Source organism: Somniosus microcephalus, chromosome 23 (genome assembly GCF_052327205.1).
Source record: "Somniosus microcephalus isolate GS21.2 chromosome 23, FLI_Smic_1.0, whole genome shotgun sequence".
Taxonomy (NCBI): domain Eukaryota; kingdom Metazoa; phylum Chordata; class Chondrichthyes; order Squaliformes; family Somniosidae; genus Somniosus; species Somniosus microcephalus.
In genome coordinates, this window is record NC_141009.1 from 5,957,130 (window position 1) to 5,979,180 (window position 22,051).

Here is a 22,051-nt window from a genome sequence, read left to right on the forward strand (position 1 = left end):
GTCTGGCCGTTGTTGGACACCTCACCATAGCTGATGTCAGGAATTCGGGGATGAGAGTGGTGAGAACCTGCAGCCCCTACAGCAGCTGCTCGTCCAGGGGAAGCTAGTTAAGTACATGAGGGAGAGAGCAATAGAAGGATAGGGTGAGATGAAGTAAGGCGGGAGGAGGTTCGTGTGGAACATAAACACCGGCATAGACCAGTTGGGCTGAATGGCCTGTTTCTGTGCTGTAAATTCTATGTAATATTGCATTTTTAAAACCTGTGTTTAACAACATTTTTAACTTGAAATTTTCCCTCCATATTTTTTCACCTGTGCTTACATTTCCTCCTCTTGTAATTTCTTCTCCTTCCTTCCTTTCCTCACTCCTTCTCTCCCAGGGGAGCACAGACGTTCAGCTACCTGTTTTCCTACCCCTCCCGGGCTCCTATTTTTCCCAACTGGTTGGGGGCTGATCACGCCGATGACCTCCAGTACGTCTTTGGAAAACCATTTGCCACTCCGCTCGGATACCGACCAAGAGACAGAGATGTCTCGAGACATATGATCGCCTACTGGACCAACTTTGCCCACACTGGGTAAGGAAACAGAATAAAAAAGAACCTGCATTTCTATAGTGCCTTTCGTGATCTCAGGACGTGCCAAAGCGGTTTAGAGTACTTTTTGAAGTGTAGTCACTGTTGTAATGTCGGAAGCTCGGCAGCCAATTTGCACACAGCAAGCTCCCACAAACAGCAATGTGATTACCAGATCATCTGTTTTTTTGTGATGTTGGTTAAGGGGTAAATATTGGCCCAGGACACCGGTGTGAATTCCCCTGCTTTTCTTCAAAATAGTGCCGCAGGATCTTTTACGTCCACCCCAAAGGGCAGACGTGGCCTCGGCTTAACATCTCATCCGAAAGACAGTGCCGCACTCCCTCAGTACTGCACTGGGAGTGGGACTTGAACCCATGACCTGACTCCGAGGCGAGCGTGCTACCCATTGAGCCACAGCTGAATTAAATCAGCATGAGCTGATGCAACAGTTGGTATTTCTAAATAGACAGGCCCAGGTGTTTTTGGTTATTTCCTCTTGGGTTGGACTGACTTTTGTTCACATGGGTGACCTATAGTTGCCATCATTTACACTTACACTAAAACAATTTGATTTTTTAAAATTCTCGTGATGTGGATGATGATGCATTTATTGCCCATCCCTTATTGTTACAAAGGATTAAGTGAGTGGGCAAAACTATGGCAGATGGAGTTCAATGTAGGGAAGTGAGAGGTCATCCACTATAGATCCAATAAAAATCAATCTAAATATTTTCTTAATGGCGAGAGACTAGGTGCTGTGGAGGAGCAAAGGGATTTGGGTGTCCAGGTACACAACTCACTAAAAGCTTGTAGATAGGTAACAAAATGTTATCAAAAAGGCTAATGGAATGTTGGCCTTTATTTCAAGTGGGTTGGATTACAAAGGGGAGGAAGGGATGCTTCAGTTGTACAGAGCCTTGGTCAGACCCCTTCTGGAGTAACTGGGTTCAGTTCTGGGCCCCGCACCTCAGGAAGGATATATTGGCCTTGGAGAGGATACAATGCAGATTCACCAGAATGATAGCACAGACTAAAGGATTAAATTGAGGACAGGTTGCATAGACTAGGCTTGTATTCCCTTGAGGTTAGAAGGTTAAGGGGTGATCTAATCGAGGTGTTTAAGATGATAAAAAGGATTCAATAGGGTAGATACAGAGAAACTATTTCCTCTGGTGGGGGAATCCAGAAGAAGTGGGCATAATCTTAAAATTAGAGCTAGGCCATTCAGGGGTGAAATCAGGAAACACTTTTTCCACACAAAGGGTAGTGGTAATTACAGAGAGGTACAAGAATTATAGAGCAGTAATAATGGGGGACTTCAACTATCTTAATATAGATTGGGGTCATACTAGTGTAAAGGGCAGAGAAGGGGAAGAATTTCTGAAGTGTGTTCAGGAGAGCTTTCTTGATCAGTATATTTCCGGCCCGACGAGGGAGGAGGCATTGCTGGATCTGGTTCTGGGGAATGAGGCGGGTCAAGTGGAGCAAGTGTCAGTAGATGAACATTTAGGGAACAGTGATCATAGTATCATAAGGTTTAGATTAGCTATGGAAAAGGACAGGGAGCAATCTAGAGTAAAACTGTTTAACTGGGGGAAAGCCAATTTCAGTGGGATGAGAACGGATCTGGCCCGAGTAAACTGGAATCAAAGATTGGCAGGCAAAACTGTAATGGAACAATGGGCTGCCTTTAAAGAGCAAATAGTTCAGGTACATTCCCACTAGGGGGAAAGGTACGGCAACTAAAGTCAGGGCTCCCTAGATGATAAACAGATAGTGAATATGATGAAGCAGAAAAAGAGCGTGTGTGACAGATGTCAGGTTGCAAATACATCTGAGAATCAGGCTATGTATAGAAAGGTCAGAGGAGAAGTGAAAAAGAAAATAAGAGGGGCAAAGCGAGGGTATGAGAATAGAATGGCAGCCAACATAAAAGGTAATCCAAAAGTCTTCTACAAGCATATAAATAGCAAAAGGGTTATAAGAGGAGGGGTGGGACCAAAAAGGAGACCTATGCATGGAGGCAGAGGGTATGGCTAAGGTACTAAATGAGTACTTTGCATCTGTCTTCACCGAAGAAGAGGATGCTGCCATAAACACAGTGAAGGAGGAGGTAGTGGAGACACTTGATAGGATAAAAATTGATAAAGAGGTATTAGAAAAGGTAAATTATGCTTGACTAATCTACTGGAATTTTTTGAGGATGTAACTGGTAGAATAGATAAGGGTGTATTTGGACTTTCAGAAGGCTTTCGATAAGGTCCCGCATAAGAGATTAGCGTGCAAAGTTAAAGCACACAGGATTGGGGGCAAGGTACTGTCTTGGATAGAGAACTGGTTGGCAGACAGGAAGCAAAGAGTTGGAATAAACGGGTCCTTTTCCGAGGCAATGGCTAGTGGGGTCGGTGCGAGGACCCCAGCTATTCACAATATATATAAATGATCTAGACGAGGGAACTAGATGTAATATCTCCAAGTTTGCAGACGACACAAAGCTGGGTGGGCGTGTGTGCTGTGAGGAGGATGCTGAGAAACTCCAGTATGATTTGGACAGGTTGGGTGATTGGGCAGATGCATGGCAAATGCAGTATAATGTGGATAAATGCGAGGTTATCCACTTTGGTGGCAAAAACAGGAAGACAGATTATTATCTGAACGGCAATAGATTGGGAAAAGGGGAAGTGCAATGAGACCTGGGTGTCCTTGTGCACCAGTCGCTGAAGGTAAGCATGCAGGTGCAGCAGGCGGTTAAGAAGGCAAATGGTATTTTGGCCTTCATAACGAGAGGATTTGAGTACAGGAGCAGGGATGTCATGCTGCAGTTGTACAGGGCCTTGGTGAGACCACATCTTGAGTATTGTGTGCAGTTTTGGTCATCTTATCTGAGGAAGGATGTTCTTGCCATGGAGAGAGTGCAGCGAAGATTCACCAGACTGATACCTGGGATGGCAGGAATGCCGTATGAGGAGAGATTGGGTCGATTAGGCTTATATTCGCTAGAGTTTAGAAGAATGAGATGGGATCTCATTGAAACTTATAAAATTCTAACAGGACTAGACAGACTAGATGCAGGAAGGATGTTCCTGTTGGCGGGGGAGTCCAGAACCAGGGGTCACAGTCTAAGGATAAGGGGTAAGCCATTTAGGACTGAGATGAGGAGGAATTTCTTCACCCAGAGAGTGGTGAACCTGTGGAATTCTCTACCACAGAAGGCAGTTGAGGCCAATTCATTAAATATATTCAAGAAGGAGTTAGATATATTTCTTAAGGCTAAAGGGATCAAGGGATATGGGGAGAAAGCAGGGACAGGGTACTGAATTTGGATGATCAACCATGATCTCATTAAATGGTGGAACAGGATCGAAGGGCCGAATGGCCTACTCCTGCTCCTATCTTCGATGTATCTATGAAAGGGGATCAATTGAAATTGTCAAGAATGAGATCAATAGATTTTTTGTTAGGTAATGCTATCAAGGGACATGGATCAAAGGTGGGTAAATGGGGTTGAGGTACATATCAGCCATGATCTAGAAGAATGACAGAACTGTTTCGAGGGTCTTAATGGCCTCCTCTTGTTCCTCGTTTTCCCTTTGCGGGTCTTGTGGTACACGCACCATTCCCAGAAACGAGGGCAGTCCCCAGGCACCCAGTCACTGATCAATGAGAACTAGGCAGGGGCAGGCCAAGAAGAACCTCCTTCCTAGTTTGTGTGTTTAGCTTGTCCTAGTTGGGAGCACTTTTGCCGGAGTCAGAAGGTTGTGGTTTCAAGACCTGAGCTCGTAATCTAGGCTAACACGTCAGTGCAGTACTGAAGAAGTGCTGCACTGTTGGAGTTGCTGTCCTTCAGATGCAACATTTAACACCACCTGAACCACTGGAACAGGGTCTCTTTTTTAAGATGTTAAGGCTTTATTTAAAGAGTAGTAGGGAATTCTCCTGGCCAACCCTCCATCCTCAACCAAAAAACAGTAGTTGTGGGGTCTTGCTGTGCACAGAATGGCCACTGCACTTACCTACATAACAGTAACTGCACAACGTAATATGTGAAGTGCTTTGGGATATTTAAGAGATGCAGTAAGGCGCTGCATAAATACAAGTGGCTCGGAGAGAATGTAACCAGCAATGACCGAATCTGTTCTGTCTTTCAGTGATCCTAGTAGGGGTGAATCCACAGTGCCCACCCCATGGACCCATTATACGTCAACGTACACCCAGTATCTGGAAATTAACAAGGACATCGACATGAACTCTGTCAAGCAGAGGCTTCGCTATGACACGGTCATCTTCTGGAGCCAGACGTATGCTAATATAGAAGTGACACCATAGCCCTCCGCGGATGGGTTTAATCAGTGTGCAACTCTGAAATAAACCTCATTACTTTTATAAAAAAAAAAAAAAAGGTCTGTTGTTGTCGATGCTTAACTTGACCTGACTGGCTAGGGTGAGCTGACGGCATTCATGATGGAATTGGACTCGCAGTTGTGTGAAGTCAGAGATTTCTTTTCTTCCCAGCACCCTCCCACAAGAAATGTTTTTTTAAATGGAAGATCTGTACCATTAGCCCCTCCCCTCCCCGCTGAACAAAGGATTGCCTTATGATAACTATGAAGGGATGGGTACCGGATTCCACTGGTAATTACATTGAAGCTGTGCCCAGTAGGAGATTTAGGTGTCCTAGTACAAGAAATGTAAGAAGTCACACAACACCAGGTTATAGTCCAACAGTTTTATTTGAAATCACAAGCTTTCGGAGCGCTGCTCCTTCGTCAGGTGAAGTGGAGAGATGCATAAAGACACAGCTTATATAGTCAGAGAACAATGCAAGATGATTACAGGTAATCTTTCTAACTGCCATTTATCACACCTCGGCAGAGAGATAATCACAGCAATCAAAGGTGTGACTGGTGTCCAAACAGGCCAGTCAGGAAAACATTACATCAAAGAACAATGAGGTGGGGTCACAAGGGGTCAAATGTTGCAGATGCTGGGGTCTGTATGAAAAACAAAAAACAGACAAAAAAACATTTTTTTTTGCTGGAAATCATAGCAGGTCCAGCCGCATCTATGCGGGGATTGACAAGATAGATGCCGAGAGGTTGTTTCCCCTGGCTGGAGAGTCTAGAACCAGGGGGCATAGTCTCAGGATAAGAGGTCATGTTCGGCACTTTCCATTTAGAAAAAGTACCATCATCTCAAGGACGGCAGAGGTTTCAAGGAGAAAAAAAGACTTGCATTTGTATAGTGCCTTTCGTGACCTCAGGATGTTCCAAAGCACTTAACAGTCAATGAGGTACTTTTGAAGTGTAGTCACTGTTGTAATGTAGGAAACACAGCAGCCAATTTGCGCACAGCAAGCTCCCACAAACAGCAATGTGATAAATGACCAGATAATCTGTTTTCATGATGTTGAGAGATAAATATTGGCCAGGACACCAGGGAGAACTCTCCTGCTCTTCTTCGAAAGCCCACCACCAGCTTCAGGGCAACTAGGGATGGGCAATAATTGCAGCCTTGCCAATTTTGCCCACAGCCTGAAAACTCCAAAAAATGACAGTCCCCAGAGCTCACTTGATCCATTCAACCATTGCCAGGATTTCCTCAGGAGGGGAGGGTCTCCTGATCAACAACTGTAACTTTGGTGGAAACCCCACATACTTCCCCATAACTGGGATTTGTGCAAAAGTGATGATGGCCAAGCACCTGAGGAAATTCCTGATGAATGTGTAGAAGTCCCCAATAGAAAAAAAAGATAGACTTGCATTTCTATAGCACCTTTCACGACCTCAGAACGTCCCAAAGCGCTTTACAGCCAATGAAGTACTTTTTGAAGTGTAGTCACTGTTGTAATGTAGGAATGCAGCAGCCAATTTGCACACAGCAAGCTCCCACAAACAGCAATGTGATAATGGAAACTTTTTTTAAATCCGGCACCGACGTGGTCCCGGTTCATCAACAATTCCGGATAACCAAAAGCTATAGTAAAAGAGCTCCGTATAAAGCAACAAACCCTGTTGCTTAGGTTCAGAACAATGGGCACAAGTTCCAAGCGTCTCTGTAGCTTAGCAACAGCTGCAGCCACACCCTTGCACAGCAACAGATGGAGGAAGGCAAGTAATAAAACTTACCTGAACCTACTCCTGAATTTTGCCAGTTAACCGAGATTTCCGGTTATTTAGGTGCCGGTAAATCGAAAGTTTCCTGTAATCTGTTTTAGTGATGCTGATTGAGGGATAAATATTGCAATGGGATCTTTTACATCCACCTGAGCGCAGATGGCGCCTCGGTTTAACATCTCATCCGAAAGACAGCACCTCCAACAGCGCAGCGCTACCTCAGTACTGCACTGGCGTGTCAGCCTAGATTTTTGTGCTCAAGTCTCATGGAGTGGGATTTGAACCCACAACCTTCTGACTCAGAGGCAAGAGTGCTACTCATTGAGGCACGGCTAATCTAAGGTGTCCAGTTATCAGTGCGAAAACAAAACAAAGGGCTGTACCGAGGACTGATATTGACAGAAAGTGTTCACTGAACTATCGCAAGTTCATTTAGTAAACACAATTTTGCATCATACTTACACTTGAGACACCTAAGGACAGGACATCCCTACTGAACGTTTTCTGAACTGCGAATCCTAATCCTGGAGTCACTGACTTTAAAAGTCCAACACCAGGGGCTGCGTACAGTACATCAACCCTGGCAATTCCATCCTATTTGTGTTTCTATTTTTTACTTGCTGGTTTGGAAACTGTTCCTAAATCAAACACGGAGATCTGTTATCAGCAGCAGTTTGGGATATATGCAAATTAATGGGAACAGGAAGTTAAACTAAATGTGCCTCCTGAGGGTCCATGAAAATTAAAACTATTAGAACATCCGGCAGTCACAGCCCTGGGATACTTAGAATTTATAGCAATTTTACAGAACTTTTATTTTTTTTCTCCTATTTTCGTTAAGTGCCTCTTAGATGGCTTGGCAGAGATAAGGAAATCTCTGGGTAATTATAAACTGTGAGTTGTGGTAATTTATACCCTGACATTCTGGGACACGTTCCTCTGGCCCACCAGTGTTTCAGAAAATATCGAAAACGCTGAGTTGAAAATGTTTTGAGGTACAGCGGAATGTCAAATACTGGACTGTCATATAACCTGCTCAGGTACACTTTAATGTACAGCAGCCTTGTAATATGGGTATACCATTAAAGCCCATCCTCCCGCCCCCCCAGACCCAGAAATTTCTGCACACTATGAATTTGAAATCCTGCATGAACAAGCTGAGCCGAAGTGCTTTGGGTTGAAGAGGATGGCTAGGAAGATAGTCAGTGATAAGATGTTATGGGGATTTGGAGCACATAAGATTGGGATTTGGAGCAATGGGGCAGGAGGCAGAGGAGGAAATGGGAACGGGAATCAGTTACACTTAAACAAAACAATTGAATTTAAGCAAATTGTGACTCCAGCCCAGAAATTCTGACCTATATCAAGTATCAAGTTTAAAAAGGGATAAACCGAGTAATTACAGGCCAGTCAGCCTAGCCTCGGTGGTGGGAAAATTATTGGAAAAAATTCTGAGGGACAGGATAAATCTTCATTTAGAAAGACACGGATTAATCAGGGACAGTCAGCATGGATTTGTTAAGGGAAGGTCGTGTCTGACTAACTTGATTGAATTTTTTGAGATAACAAGGAGGATCGATGAGGGTAGTGCATTTAATGTAGTCTATATGGATTTTAGCAAGGCTTTTGATAAGGTCCCACATGGCAGACTGGTCACAAAAGTAAAAGCCCATGGGATCCAAGGCAAAGTGGCAAGCTGGATCCAAAATTGGCTGAGGCAAGAAACAAAGGGTAATGGTCGAAGGGTGTTTTTGTGACTGGAAGTTTCCAGTGGGATTCCGCAGGGCTCAGTACTGGGTCCTTTGCTTTTTGTGGTACATATCAATGATTTGGACTTGAATGTAGGAAGTATGATTAAGAAGTTTGCAGATGATACAAAATTGGCTGTGTGGTTGATAATGAAGAAGCTGCAGACTGCAGGAAGATATCAATCGACTGGTCAGGTGGGCAGAACAGTGGCAAATGGAATTCAATCTGGAGAAGTGTGAGGTAATGCATTTAGGGAGGACTAACAAGGAAAGGAAATACACTGTAAATGGTAGGACACTGAGAAGTGCAGAAGATTAGAGGGACCTCTGAGTGCGAGTCATCAAAGAGTGCTGTGAGTTTGGGTAAGTGTGAGAGTTCTTTCATTGTTATTTCTCTTTAAATCATTCTTGATAAGATTACTTAAGCAGTTTAAGTAAAGGGGAAAAGTTAAATATTTGGGATTCTGTTGGTTTAAGAAGAGTAAAACAAGGTTACACTGCAGTAGGAGTAAATTGGCACAGCAGACAGTGGAAACCAGTTTTCTAACCAATCAGCAGGGGTGACTCATTTGGCTGTAAACAAACAAACAGTATAAAAAGACCAGTCCCAGTGCAAGCAAGCAGTGAGTGCGAGCCATCAAAGAGTGCTGTGAGTTAGGGTAAGTGGGGTGTTAGGTGCTCTTTTCAAACTTTAACTCTGTGGGTTGTAGTTAATAAGGCCTTTCTGGTGCAGAGTGACTGTTGGTAAACCATTTAACTGGTGTAACTAGAGGGATTGATTTAATTTAAATCCAATTAATTAAAGGGGATACTAGCATCTAAAATCGGGCAGAGGGTGTCCATAACTAACAATAAAAAATTTAATTAATTACATAGAATGGAGCAGGTGATGTGTTACTGTTGCGAGATGTGGGAGCCGGTGAACCCCATTGAGGCTCACGGTGATTACGTCTGTGACAAGTGTCTGCTGCTACAGGAACTCCAGCTCCGTGTTGATGAGCTGGAGTCTGAGCTTCAGACACTGCGACATATCAGGGAGGGGGCGAAGTACCTGGACTCTGTGTATCACGAGGTGGTCACACCTATGAAGTTAATTAATTCAGATGTAGCCCATGGTCAGGGACAGGACGGTGTGACTACGAGTAAGGCAGGTACGGGGATCCAGGAGGTAGAGCTGGAGGAGCCGCAGCCCTTGCTCTTGTCCAACAGGTTCGAGGTTCTTACTCCCTGTGGGGACAGGAGCAGGGACTGCAGGGAGGATGAGCAACCTGGCCACAGCACCGTGGAACAGGGGGCCATTCAAGAGGGGGGAGTAAATAGAAATGTTGTAGTGGTAGGGGATAGTATTATTAGGGGGATAGATAAGAGTTCTCTGCAGCCGAGAGCGAGAGTCCCGAAGGCTGTGTTGCCTACCCGGTGCCAGGGTTAAGGACATCTCCTCTGGGCTGGAAAGAAACTTGCAGTGGGAGGGGGTGGATCCAGTTGTCGTGGTCCATGTTGGTACAAACGACGTAGATAGGACTAGGAAGCCGGTTCTGTTAAAGGAGTATGAGTAGCTAGGGGTCAAATTAATAAACAGAACCTCAAGGATAATAATCTCTGGATTATTACCTGAGCCACGAGCAAATTTGGCTAGGACAAATAAAATTAGAGAGTTAAATGCGTGGCTCAAAGACTGGTGTGGGAGAAATGGGTTTTGCTTCCTGGGACACTGGCACCAGTACTGGGGCAGGAGGGAGCTGTTCCGTTGGGACGGGCTTCACTTGGCCAGTGCTGGGACTAGAGTCCTGGCAGATCATATAACTAGGGCTGTAGAGAGGGCTTTAAACTAACTAGTGGGGGGGAGGTTCCTAGAGAGCAAATAATAAAAATGACAACAGAGAAGGTCATAGACTTAGGTAGCAGTGGGGAAATTAAAAACCAGAGCGTGTCAGGAAGGGGCAGAAGGTATGGAGTAAAAGGTAAAGTAATAAAAAGGGCAAAAGCAGGAACTAAGTGTCAGAAAACATATTTGAAAGTTCTCTATCTGAATGCACGTAGCATTCGTAACAAAATAGACGAGTTAATGGCACAAATAACTACATATGGGTATGATCTTGTGGCCATTACAGAAACATGGCTGCAGGGTGACAATGCCTGGGAATTAAACATACCAGGTTTTTTAACGATCAGGAAGGACAGACAGGAAGGAAGGGGAGGTGGGGTGGCTATGTTAATAAAGGAAGGAATCACTGTAATACAGAGAAATGATATTGGGTCAAAAGATCAGGATAATGAAACAGTTTGGGTGGAGGTAAGGAATAATAAGGGGAAAAAAACACGAGTGGGCGTAGTCTATAGGCCTCCGAACAGTTGCAACTCTGTTGGACGGAGTATCAATCAGGAAATAGTTGAGGCTTGTAATAAGGGAACATCTATAATTATGGGGGATTTTAACTATCATATTAATTGGACAAATCAAATTGGGCAGGGCTGCCTTGAGGATGAGTTCATTGAATGTATTAGGGATGGGTTTCTTGAGCAGTATGTAACTGAACCGACCAGGGGGCAAGCAACCTTAGATCTGGTCCTGTGTAACGAGACAGGATTAATTAAAAATGTCCTAGTAAAGGATCCCCTTGGAATGAGTGACCATAACATGGTTGAATTCCATATTCAATTAGAGGGTGAGAAGGTTGGATCTCAAACAAGCGTGCTAAGCTTGAATAAAGGAGACGATGAAGGTATGAGAGCAGAATTGAGTAGAGTGGATTGGGAAAATAGATTAAAGGGTAAGATGATACATGATCAGTGGTGTACATTTAAGGAGTTATTTTACAACTTCCAAAAAAAATATATTCCACTGAGAAGAAAAGGGTGTAAAAGAAAAGACAGCCATCCGTGGCTAAGTAAAGAAATTAAGGATAGTATTCGACTAAAAACAAGGGCGTATAAGGTAGCCAAATCTAGTGGGAGGATAGAGGATTGGGAAAACTTTAAAAGACAGCAAAAAATAACAAAAAGATTGATTAAGAAAGGGAAGATAGATTATGAAAGTAAATTAGCAAAAAATATAAAAACAGATAGTAAGAGTTGTTATAGTTATATAAAAAGAAAAAGGGTGGCTAAAGTAAATGTTGGTCCCTTAGAGGATGAGACCGGGAAATTAATGGTGGGAAATATGGAGATGGCAAAAACACTGAATGAATATTTTGTATCAGTCTTTACAGTAGAGGACACTAAGAATATCCCAACACTGGACAAACAGGGGGCTATGGGGGGGAGGAGCTAAACACGATCAAAATCACTAAGGAAGTGGTACTTGGTAAAATAATGGGACTCAAGGCGGATAAATCACCTGGACCTGATGGCTTACATCCTAGGGTCTTGCGGGAAGTGGCGGTAGGGATTGTGGATGCATTGGTAATAATTTTCCAAAACTCCCTGGACTCAGCAAAGGTCCTGGCAGACTGGAAAACTGCTAATGTAACACCCTTATTTAAAAAGGGCAGTAGACAGAAGACTGGAAACTATAGACCGGTTAGCCTAACATCTGTGGTAGGTAAAATTTTGGAGTCCATTATTAAGGAGACAGTAACAGGACATTTGGATAATCATAATTTAATAGGACAAAGTCAGCATGGTTTTATGAAGGGGAAGTCATGTTTGACAAATTTGCTGGAGTTCTTTGAGGAAGTAACATATAGGGTGGATAAAGGGGAACCAGTGGACGTAGTGTATTTAGACTTCCAAAAGGCATTTGACAAGGTGCCACACAAAAGATTATTGCTTAAGATAAAAAATCACGGGATTGGGGGTAATATTCTGGTATGGATAGAGGATTGGCTATCTAACAGAAGGCAGAGAGTTGGGATAAATGGTTCATTCTCAGACTGGCAATCAGTAACTAGTGGTGTTCCGCAGGGGTCAGTGCTGGGTCCCCAACTCTTTACAATCTATATTAACGATTTGGAGGAGGGGACCAAGTGTAACATATCAAAGTTTGCAGATGATACTAAGATGGGAGGGAAAGTAGTGAGTGAGGAGGAAATAAAAAAACCTGCAAGGGGACATAGACAGGCTAAGTAAGTGGGCAGAGATTTGGCAGATGGAATACAATACTGGAAAGTGTGAGGTTATGCACTTTGGCAGGAAAAATCGTAGAGCAAGTTATTATCTTAATGGCAAGAAACTGGAAAGTACTGAAGTACAAAGGGATCTGGGGGTCCTGGTGCACGAAACTCAAAAGGTTAGTATGCAGGTGCAGCAAGTGATTAAGAAGGCCAATGGAATGTTGACTTTCATTGCTAGGGGGATAGAATATAAAAATAGGGAGGTATTGCTTCAGTTGTACAAGGTATTGGTGAGACCGCACCTGGAATACTGCATACAGTTTTGGTGTCCATACTTAAGAAAAGACATACTTGCTCTCGAGTCAGTACAAAGAAGGTTCACTCGGTTAATCCCGGGGATGAGGGGATGGACATATGAGGAGAGGTTGAGTAGATTGGGACTCTACTCATTGGAGTTCAGAAGAATGAAAGGCGATCTTATTGAAACATATAAGATTGTGAAGGGGTTGGATCGGGTGGATGCGGGGAGGATGTTCCCGATGATGGGTGAAATTAGAACTAGGGGGCATAGTCTTAGAATAAGGGGCTGCTCTTTCAAAACTGAGATGAGGAGGAACTACTTCACTCAGAGGGTGGTAGGTCCATGGAATATGCTGCCCCAAAAAGCTGTAGAAGCTACATCATTACATAAATTTAAAACAGAAATAGACAGTTTCCTAGAAGTAAAGGGAATTAAGGGTTACGGGGAGCGGGCAGGAATTTGGACATGAGTCTAGGTTCGGATCGGACATGGCCCTGTGGGTAGCGGAGCGGGCCCAGGGGCCGTGTAGCCTGATCCTGCTCCTATTTCGTGTGTCTAATTCTGTTAGATTCAGGAGATGGTTCTGTGATAGTAGATTGGCGGTTAGGATCAGATCAGCCATGATCTTATTGAATGGCGGAGCAGGCTCGAGGGGCCGATTGGCCTACTCCTGCTCCTATTTCTTATGTTCTTATGTGCATGTCCACAGATCCCTGAAGGTAGCAGGCCAGGTAGATAAGGTGGTTAAGAAGGCATATGGGATACTTGCCTTTATTAGCTGAGGCATAGAATATAAGAGCAGGGGGGTTATGCTTGAACTGTATAAAACACTAGTTAGGCCGCAGCTAGAGTACTGCGTTCAGTTCTGGTCACCACCTTACAGGAAGGATGTGATTGCACTAGAGGGGGTGCAGAGGAGATTTACAAAGATATTGCCTGGGTTGGGGAATTTCAGATGTGAGGAAAGATTGGATAGGCTGGGTTGCTTTCTTTGGAACCGAGGAGGCTGAGGGGAGACCTAATTCAGGTGTATAAAATTATGAGGGGACTATATACAGTGGATAGGAAGGACGTATTTCCCTTAGCAGAAGGGTCAATAACTAGGGGGACATAAGATTTAAAGTAATTGGTCAGAAGTTTAGAGGGGATTTGAGGAGAAATGTTTTCACCCAGAGGGTGGTGGGGGTCTGGAACTCTCTGCCTGAAAGGGTGGTAGAGGCAGAAACCCACATCACATTTAAAAAGTACTTGGATACGCACTTGAAGTGCCGTAACCTACAGGGCTACGGACCAAGAGCTGGAAAGTGGGATTAGGCTGGATAGCTCTTTGACGGACAAGATGGGCCGAATGGCCTCCTTCTGTGCTGTAAATTTCTATGATACAGAATCACGGTTTCCTACATTGGCTTAACCCCTGAACTATGAGAAGTTCTCAATAAAGAAAACATTTGCAACCGAAAATACTAATGAAAGAGAAACGTAGTTTTAAAAATAAAACTTTACTCGACATATAAACGGCATGATTCATCATAAAAATACACCGCAACAGTCTGTGGTCTTGGGCAGACTACAGAGATTTTTCACTGTAGTCAATAACCAGCCTATACACCTGAATTGTGACACTATGCAGTGATCAATGTTCCCTTTAATTTTTTTTGGGTGCGCGACCCATTCAAAATACCACGCATGCGCGGTTTTTCCCATTTAAAAGCCGGTGAGCCGGCTGTGCGGGAACTCCAGAGTGCAGACTCTCAACACAAACATTGCAGCACATTCTGCTACTGCATCCCAAGCCAGGGTTGGATCCCTGCAGTCTAGAGAGTGAGCGCCGGTGTCAGTCAGGAGCACGAGCGATGGCCGGTGAATGATAGTCCTCCACTTCATGGGCAGTTTGAAAGGTGGTACATTGCAAAACATTTACAGTTTTCAACTTGAAGTGGATCTTCCGACTGCCGTGTCAATCTTTGGTCATAATGTGGATAGGGTGATGAGAATGGCTTCCTAGAAGAGGGCAAAAAAACACCATTCACTGTAAAATTCAATCCCCAAAATAATGAGATATTGATCAGGGGGACATGCTGGCCTGAGTGGGGGGAATGGCAGGCGTTTCCCCTTAGGGAGGGAGGGAAAGTGGGAGTGAGAGTCATCCTAGTTCCCAATTTAAGAGCAGCAGTGCCTAAGTCTTGGGAGTAGGTCACTTGGCCAGCTGTAGACGGTGGGAGAATTTTCCAATTGAAAAAGATGGAAGAAATTAACTTACATTATTAATATTTAAAAGTCTTCATTATCTGATAGAACACACACAGCTCACTAAATCAAACATCTTCTGAAAAAACAAATAAAATTGTATTTTGCATTGTCTGAAATTACAATGTATTAAAATCATAATTTCACACTCAATTTCATCTCAGCTGTGAAATTTGATCATAGACACACCAAAGTGGCCCAGTAACTGGAAGACCCAAGAGGTAAATACCAGAGTTTCAATCCAAGGTCTGCATGTGGCCGTTCTGCCGTGAAATGAATTTGTCAGTCACAACCTAAGGGAATGTAGGGAGAAAGTTCGAGGGGATTCTGGCTGTAGCACCCACACAACAGTGAGCTGGCCAATGGTGCGAGGCCAGCCTGAAAAACCTAAAACCTAAAGGTTGTGTTTATTTGCAACACCATATTTCTGATTGGTCCCCTAGGAGGACAAGACACACCCAACCATTTGTAAATGGATCAAGAGGGAAACGCTCCACTGGCTGGAGTCATACCTAGCACAAAGGAAGATGTTTGTGGTGGTTGATGGTCAATCATCACAGCCCCAGGACATCGCTGCAGGAGTTCCTCAGGGCAGTGTCCTAGGCCCAACCATCTTCAGCTGCTTCATCAATGACCTTTCTTCCAACATAAGGTCAGAAATGGGGAAGTTCGCTGATGACTGCACAGTGTTCAGCGCCATTCACAACTCCTCAGATAATGAAGCAGTCCATACCCGCATGCAACAAGACCTGGACGACGTTCAGGCTTGGGCTGATAAGTGACAGGTAACATTCGCGCCACAGAAGTGCCAAGCAATGACTATCTCCAACAAGCGAGAGTCTAACCACCTCCCCTTGACATTCAATGGTATTACCATCGCCGAATCCCCCACCATCAACATCCTGGGGGTCACCATTGACCAGAAACTTAACTGAACCAGCCACATAAATACTGTGGCAACAAGAGCAGGTCAGAGGCTCGGTATTCTGCGGCGAGTGTCTCACCTCCTGACTCCCCAAAGCCTTTCCACCATCTACAAGGCACAAGTAAGGAGTTTGATGGAATACTCTCCACTTGCCTTGATGAGTGCAGCTCCAACAACACTCAAAAAGCTCGACACCATCCAGGACAAAGCAGCCCGCTTGACTGGCACCCCATCCACCACCTTAAACATTCACTCCCTCCACCACCGGCGTACCGTGGCTGCAGTGTTTACCATCTACAAGATGCACTGCAGAAACTCGCCACGGCTTCTTCGGGAGCACCTCCCAAACCCGCGACCTCTTCCACCTAGAAGGACAAGGGCAGCAGGCGCATGGGAACACCACCACCTCCCAGTTCCCCTCCAAGTCACACACCATCCTGACTTTGAATTATATCGCCGATCTTTCATCGTCACTGGGTCAAAATCCTGGAATTCCCTACCTAACAGCACTGTGGGAGCACCTTCACCACACAGACTGCAGCAGTTCAAGAAGGCGGCTCACCACCACCTTCTCAAGGGCAATTAGGGATGGGCAATAAATGCTGGCCTTGCCAGCGACGTCCTCATCCCATAAACAAATTTAAAAAAATCATCCCTAACTTTTTCCAGTTCTGATGAAGGGTCACAGACCTGAAATGTTAACTCTGTTTCTCTCTCCATGGATGCTGCCTGGCCTGCTGAGTGTTTCCAGCATTTTCTGTTGTTATTTCAGATTTCCAGCATCCGCAGTATTTTGCTATTGTGTCGATAGTTTCTTGTTGGGTAAGGGTATCAAGGGATATGGAGCAACTGTGGGTTGAGACACAGATCAGCCGTGATCTAACTGAATGGCAGAACAGGCTCGAGGGGCTGAATGGCCTTCGGCTGTTCCTTCCTATGTATACAGCAGGAGGACCGGAGCAACTAGAACAGATCACTGCCGTTTTCCCAAGTGCACAAGAAACAGACATGGAGCTTGCTTATTGGCCAGGACTCCAAGGTAGTGCAGATTAAGTTGGAATTAACAACTTTAGAATGCTCCAAAGAACTTTTGTATTTAACAGAATTAAATGCGCAAAGGCCAGATCTGTTTGTAACAGGGTATGAATAACTAACGCTAACGAGCAATCTTACTTTGCATCTTCTCCTTGTTCATCAAAGATCACAATTTCATCCACACAGAACACAGTGCAGGCACGCGCTATCTGTCCAGCCAAGTATGTCCTGAGCTCTGGAGATTGGGCATTGTCCAGTACTGACCCTGGTAACGCCACACTAACCGTATACAGACGACCTAGAAAATATAAATGATATGTCAGTACATATTAAGAGCGGACCAGCACACAGAAGCATTTAACAATCAGTGTCAGAGTGGTGGAGTGCAGGTTTGATCCTCTGTGGCACTGTCCAAGGAGCAAACCTCAAGTTGCCAGAATTTATTTGTTTTAAATATAAAATCTCCAACCATCATTCCTTCAGATAAATGTTTTAAATGATTATTCAATTGGTGTAAACATAGGAACAGGAGTAGGCCATTTAGCCTCTCGAGCCTAATCCGCCATTCAAGAGATCATGGGTCATCTGCAACCTAACCCGCCTTTGGCCCATATCCCTTAATACCTTTGGTTAACAGAAATCTATCAATCTCAGATTTAAAATTAACTGATCTAGCATCAACTGCTGTTTTTAGAAGAGAGTTCCAAACTTCTACCACCCTTTGTGTGTAGAAGTGTTTCCTAATTTCACTCCTGAAAGGTCTGGCTCTAATTTTTAGACTATGGCCTCTAGTCCCAGATTCCCCAACCAGCGGAAATAGTTTCTCTCTACTTACCCTATCTGTTCCCCTTAATATCTTGAAAACTTCGATCAAATCACCCTTAACCTTCTAAATTCCAGGGAATACAACTCTAATGTGTGTAATCGCTCCTCATAATTTAACCCCTGGAGTCCGGGTATCATTCTGGTAAACCTCGCTGCACTCCCTCCAAGGCCAATACATCCTTCCTAAAGGTGGGGTGCCCAGAACTGCTCACAGTACTCCAGGTGTGGTCTAACCAGGGCTTTGTATAGCTGCAGCATAACTTCTAAAGTTTTCCATTTTGTTTTTTCGGTGTACCCTAATCCAGTTCTGCTGGCCTCCATAAATAAGGTAGAGAGATCTTATTGCTGCTCTCCCTGTGCCACACACTGGCTGGGAAACAGACCAAAGCTGCTGCAAAGCCACCAACTGGGGAGAAATGTGGAAAAAGTTCATCATTGTTACTCTTAACGGCTAGTCCCACCGAGAATTAAAACTTGCATTTACATAGCACCTTATGTCTTCTCAAATGTCTCAAAAGCGTTTTACATTCAAATAATTACTTCTGAAGTGCAGTCATGTAATGTAAGCAAACACAGCAGCAGTTTTCTTTCACACAAGATCCCACAATTAGCAATTTGGAAAGTTACACTGTATTTTTGGTGGTGTTGAGGGAGGAATGTTGACCAGGACAACTCCTTGCTCTTCTTTGAATGCCACCATGGGTCTTTAACATCTACCTGAATCACCAGAACAGACTGACAGGGCGTTGGTTTAATGTCTCATCTGCAGGTTATTCACAGTATTTCCAGGATTTTCTGCCCTTGCACTGAAAGCAAGCTCTAACTACTAAGCTATAGAACATATACCCAGCTCAGTTGATGGTGGTTTAAAAGTGAATGCAAGTTCTTTCTTAACCACATTTTTGTGGCCTTTATTCGTAACAGTATTTGTATAAAAACACTTGTGATGCAACAGCAGAAAGCACTGTGTGATGGGACACCGGTCCATGCCCAGATTTTCTGCACGAGGCAAGCCCCTCGAGGGGAAGAAGTTGGTCTTGAGTAGGGGCACCTCTTCCTAGCTGAGAACAGAGGGAAGAGAAGCAAGCTCCCTGCCCACCCACTTAGCTGGGACATGGGAAAACCAAACCAGGCAGGAAAGAATAGCGCAAACATGGGAGAATATGTCAGATTTGTACTCTTTTAGGGGTTTTATCCCCAGAGTCAGCTGTGGTTTAGTGGGTAGCATTCTCGCCTCTGAGTCAGAAGACTGTGGGTTCAAGTCCTACTCCATGAGATCCGAACACAAAAATCTAGGCAGACACTCCAGTGCAGTACTGAGGGAGTGCTGCACTGTCGGAGGTTCCGTCTTTCAGATGAGATATCTGCCCTCTCAAGACCCCATGGCACTATTTCAAAGAAAAGCAGGGGTGATCTCCCTGCTGTCCTGGGGCCAACATTTATCAGTCAAATCAACATCACAAAAAACAGATTATCTGGTCATTATCACATTGCTGTTTGTGGCAGCTTTCTGTTTGTGGGAGTTGGCTGCCGCGTTTCCTACATTACAACAGTGACTACACTTCAAAAAGTACTTAATTGGCTGTAAAGCACTTTGGGCCGTCGTGAAAGGCACTATAGAAATGCAAGTCTTCCTTTCTTTCATACTTACAATGATGTTTTAAAACAGATTTTTAAAAACCTTTTTCTTTTTTTTCTTCTAGATCCTTCTGTGCTTTCTCTTCATCTGCCCTTTGTTCCTCAAGTTTCTTCAAGAGTTTAAATTCTTTCAGTCGTTTTAGTTCCTGTTTCTCTGGAGACAAAAAGGAAAATCTACAGTTAACAGATTTTTACAGCACAGGCTGCACTGCCCGACCCATCATATAACTCACCAGACTGGAGTTTGCCTGTCTGGCTTTCTATTCTATTTTAACACGCTTTGAGTTGCAGAGAAATTGCATGCTTCTCCACAAGCAGTCCAGCTACTCCATGTGATGAAATAACTCTGTGTTCTGGCATTTGTATTGTTGTTGTTGTTGTACTTGTTAATGTCTGGAATGTTCCACCGGTGTAACCACTAATGCTCCTCCCTAGCTCCGCCCCTCTTCTGGAATGTTCTACCAAGGGCTGGGTCGGTGATGAATGATGGTTGCCCTGTGTTAACTTGATGCCATGTTCTTACTTAATAAAAGCCTTTAGTTTTAAGCTTTAACCTCATGGATTCAGGCAGTTATTTGGCACATCAATTTTATTAAGTAACAACTTTTGGAAGATGGATTGATTTTTGAAACCAGAGCGTCTGGATATCGATCCCCATTCGGCAGACATGTCAAAGAAATTTACGCATTGGCTTTGATGTTTTGAACACTTCATCGCATCGGTCGATTTGACGGTTAACAAGTTGGGTCTTCTAACCAACTTGGTAAGTCATCAAACTTACTCGATAATTGAAGATATTACTACATATGAAGAGGCCCTCGCAGCCCTTAAGGCCCAGTATCTTAAGTCGGTTAACGAAGTATACGCCAGGTATCTTTTGTCTACTCGCAGGCAATTACCCGAGGAATCTCTGGACGATTTCCTGCAAGACCTTAAGGCTTTGGCTAAGGATTGCAACTACAAGGCTGTCTCTGCCATAATGTATCAGGAAGAAGCCATCCACGATTCTTTCATATCTGGCCTCCGATCTAATTATATTAGACAGAGACTCCTCGAGAATGACTCGTTAGTTTTAAAAACGGTCGTCGCTACTGCTCGATCGTTAGATGTAGCCCAGAAGAATTTAGAAGTGTATGCATCAGCCCAAGCGTCTCTCTCAGCCTCGTGTGTTCCGAGTATGGAGGCATCCATAACACCAAAGGAGCCTCCGCTTAATCCTATTGTTGCGGCTGTACCCCATGGGTCTAAGTGTTATTTTTGTGGCCAATCTAAGCACCCCAGGCAAAGATGCCCAGCCAGAGAGGTTACTGGGTGTTTGATAGACTGTGGCAGTACTGAAAGTTTTATACACCTCAACCTTGTTAACTCCTGTTCATTGAAGGTGTATCCTACTCGAAGTGAAATTGTGATGGCGTCCAAGTCCCTTACTTCGGAGGTACCTGTTTTAAATGTAAGAAACAGGGACATTTTAGTAAAGTGTGTAAGGGTAATCCTGTACCCGATGTCTTCTCTGCTGCCGCCTATCGTTTTACTCTAGCCTCGGCTACGGTTGACGAGACCATACTGTGTTCCTTGTCGAAATCTATGATGGACATCAAGATTAATGGTTGTCCTACTGGGTGTTTGATAGACTGTGGCAGTACTGAAAGTTTTATACACCCCAACCTTGTTAACTCCTGTTCATTTAAGGTGTATCCTACTTGAAGTGAAATTGTGATGGCGTCCAAGTCCCTTACTTCGGAGGTAACTGGATATTGTAAAGTCACATTGACTGTTAAGGATACGGAGTATAAGGACTTTAAACTCCTCATATTACCTCAGTTGTGTGTGAACTTAATTTTAGGCTTGGACTTCCAGTGTCAGCATGAGAGCATTACCCTTAAGTATGGTGGATCTCAGCCTCCACTCACAGTCTGCGGCCTTTCTACTTTAAAAGTAAGTCCGCCTTCTTTGTTCGCGAACCTTGCTCCTAATTGTAGACCTATAACGACTAAGAGTCGACGGTATAGTTCAGAAGATAAAACATTTATAAAAGAGGAAGTGGAAAGGCTTCAACGGGAGGGAATCATCGAACACAGTAATAGCCCGTGGCGTGCCCAGGTGGTGGTGGTTAAAACGAATGAAAAGAAAAGACTTGTGGTCGATTATGGCCAGACTATAAACTTGTATGCCCAATTAGACGCCTATCCTTTGCCTCGTATTTCTGAGAAGGTGAACCAGATAGCTCAGTACCACGTGTTCTCCACCATTGATTTAAAGTCTGCCTACCATCAACTCCCCATTAAAATAGAAGACCGACCTTATACGGCCTTCGAAGCTAATGGGCGCCTGTACCAATTCCTTAGGGTGCCCTTTGGAGTGACGAATGGGGTATCCGTCTTCCAACGGGAGATGGATCGTATGGTGGATGAATACGCACTGGAAGCAACATTCCCGTACCTGGACAATGTTACTATCTGTGGGCGCGACCAACGGGAGCATGATCAAAATCTCGCGAAGTTCCTAGAGACTGCAAAGAGGTTAAACCTGACCTACAACGAAAACAAGTGTACCTTCAATACTACACGTTTGTGTATTCTTGGTTGCGTT

The 22,051-nt window shown here is 44.2% G+C and overlaps 1 protein-coding gene and 1 long non-coding RNA gene across 3 annotated transcripts in view; one reads left to right on the forward strand and one right to left on the reverse strand.

Moving 5' to 3' along the window:
* LOC147101590 (bile salt-activated lipase-like) overlaps nt 1–4,977 on the forward strand; it is a 45,417-nt gene extending 40,440 nt beyond the window's left edge. For both annotated transcript variants that reach the window (XM_085965264.1, XM_085965265.1), the window contains exons 10-11: nt 381–578; nt 4,727–4,977. In XM_085965264.1, coding sequence (XP_085821390.1) covers nt 381–578; nt 4,727–4,904 — 376 coding nt within the window. In that variant the 3' untranslated portion in view covers nt 4,905–4,977. The remainder of the gene's footprint in view (nt 1–380; nt 579–4,726) is intronic.
* A 9,295-nt stretch (nt 4,978–14,272) lies between these two features.
* Nucleotides 14,273–20,802, reverse strand: LOC147101591 (uncharacterized). Its single transcript, XR_015073323.1, has 3 exons — nt 19,506–20,802; nt 17,138–17,297; nt 14,273–14,793 (listed from the first exon to the last, which is right to left on the reverse strand). It is a non-coding gene; the product is annotated as an uncharacterized LOC147101591 (long non-coding RNA).
* Nucleotides 20,803–22,051: the final 1,249 nt, after the last annotated feature.